The following is a 2,024-nucleotide window of genomic DNA, read 5'->3' on the forward strand; positions in this document are numbered from 1 at the left end:
ACTACTTCGTGGCCACAATAAAAAAAATTTTTTTATTGTGGCCACGAAGTAGTATTTCGTGCGCACGTTATACTTATTGCGTGGCCACGAAAAACTACTTCGTGGCCACAATAAAAAAAATTTTTTTGACCATGTCATAAGAGGGGCTCCGTACTTATGTAAATCCCATATAGGTATCTTTTTCTTCCATGTAAAGCGTATACTTGCCTTTGTTATTATCATTACTGATGTTATCATTACTGATGTTATCATTACTGATGTTATCCATCAAATGACCAATTGTCTATGAGTATAAATAACAATAAACAAAATAATATAAGTGAATCGACTCATTTATATAGCTGACTGTGAGTGCAGAGCCTTCTATCCATCAAACAGCTTTACTAAGATCCCATGAAAAGGAACTGCTTTATGCAGCCTTCTGCCACTCGCAATATGGCGGCTACGTTCTCGTACTATCCGGATGTATTCGCTGATCTACGTTCATTCTTCCCATCCAACAACACAATGGCACATTCACGACATGAGTTAAAGCCTTTATGGTCAAAGTTTAGCTTGACTGCTCCGCCTGGAGGTCAAAGTTTTATATCGGAACCAAAGTGTTTTGTTTCGTATGTTCAGCTTCCTTCCCAGTTGTAGTTACAGCGATGCCTGCGTGGATAGATGGTGTAGTATCCCTCCGCCCGCCACAGCTGGGTGGATGGGAGTTGGTTTTAGACTGAAAACATGCCTGCTTTTACAAAAGAATAAAAAATAAAACACTCATCACGCTATTTAAGATGTTTTTTTTTTATTAATTAGATTTATTCTATATTTGTGTCACGATAGATGAACATATGGAGACACCTGTGCCCTGGTGGTAAAACCTAATCATTTTAGAGAGCATCAGCACCATGGACAGCTGCCAGGTGTACCCTAACTCTTTTAAAAAGCTCGCATGTTAAACATTAAAACCACATTAGGAGCTGTTGCAGGTGTTGTGTTACTCATTAATATACCATAAGGTTGGTTCAGCTTTAATTAAGGCAGCAGCGGTGCTCAGCGCCGCCATGAAACCTGAAACTTTGCTGGAGCTTTAAGTTAAACTAAAGCAGCAGAAAAAGGATTCAGTCACAGCTGTTCGTTTGTGTTGAAAATGAGCCCTGAGGAAAGCAGCAGGAAGTCGTTTCTTTCCTCGGAGCTGCGCACATGACTGTCAGCTGGTTGGAGTCACGTGACGCTCAGCAGTGCGGAAGAAGAAGAAGAAAATGGCAGAGTCCATAAAGTTTCTCCATGGAGCAATGATGGCTTTTATCTTCTTATTCGCTGCCTGTTTGTCTTCTGTGAGCAGCACAGCGCAGGTTCCGCTTCTAGTCTGGTCTAACAGGAGGTATTTGATTCTTATTATTGATGTTTTATTAAGTTATGTAGCCAATATTCATTGGAGAGCTAACCTGTCTGTCATGCTAACGCTAACACTTTTAGCTTTTTATTTCCTAAAGTCAAACTAACGTCAATAAATGATCGAAACATTTATTCTCCTTTAAGGAAAACAGTTTTATTGGTTCCTCTAAACATAAATGTATAACTAAAGAGTCTTTTCCAAAGTGTAGCAAGAGGTGGCAGAGTACCAAAAACTGTACTTTAGTAAAAGTAGTAGTACTTCATAATGTAAAAGTATTTTTTTAAAAGGTAACTTTACTAAGTAACTCATCATAACCCCTGATATGTAACATGATTTATTAAAGAGAGACCAAAATAGAAAATTTATTTTGCAACTTTTTTTTTTTTTAAATACTACAATAAAATCAGAAAAACATAGAAATAATGTAATTAAAAAATAACAATTCCATGCAGAAGAAACAGCTTTCTATCCAGCATCTCTAGTGAAAACTTTAAATCATTACTGTAAATCAGTTTGACCTCACGGTACATTAAAGTCATAGGGAAGTCATATTTAAATGTCAAATCATTCTGGCTTAAACATGGATATAAATGTACTCTTTATCAGACTATATTGTCCCAAAAGTTAGAAATTTCTATAA

General features: G+C 36.8%; 1 protein-coding gene across 1 annotated transcript in view; it reads left to right on the forward strand.

The window, feature by feature from the left end:
* Positions 1 to 1,218: 1,218 nt before the first annotated feature.
* Positions 1,219 to 2,024, forward strand: part of LOC107102059 (V-type proton ATPase subunit S1-like) — a 14,981-nt gene continuing 14,175 nt past the window's right edge. The window contains exon 1 of the mRNA XM_015401221.1: positions 1,219 to 1,369. Within this exon, the coding sequence (XP_015256707.1) occupies positions 1,248 to 1,369 (122 nt within the window). The 5' untranslated portion in view covers positions 1,219 to 1,247. The remainder of the gene's footprint in view (positions 1,370 to 2,024) is intronic.

Source organism: Cyprinodon variegatus, unplaced genomic scaffold (genome assembly GCF_000732505.1).
Source record: "Cyprinodon variegatus isolate N-32 unplaced genomic scaffold, C_variegatus-1.0 Scaffold1194, whole genome shotgun sequence".
NCBI lineage: Eukaryota > Metazoa > Chordata > Actinopteri > Cyprinodontiformes > Cyprinodontidae > Cyprinodon > Cyprinodon variegatus.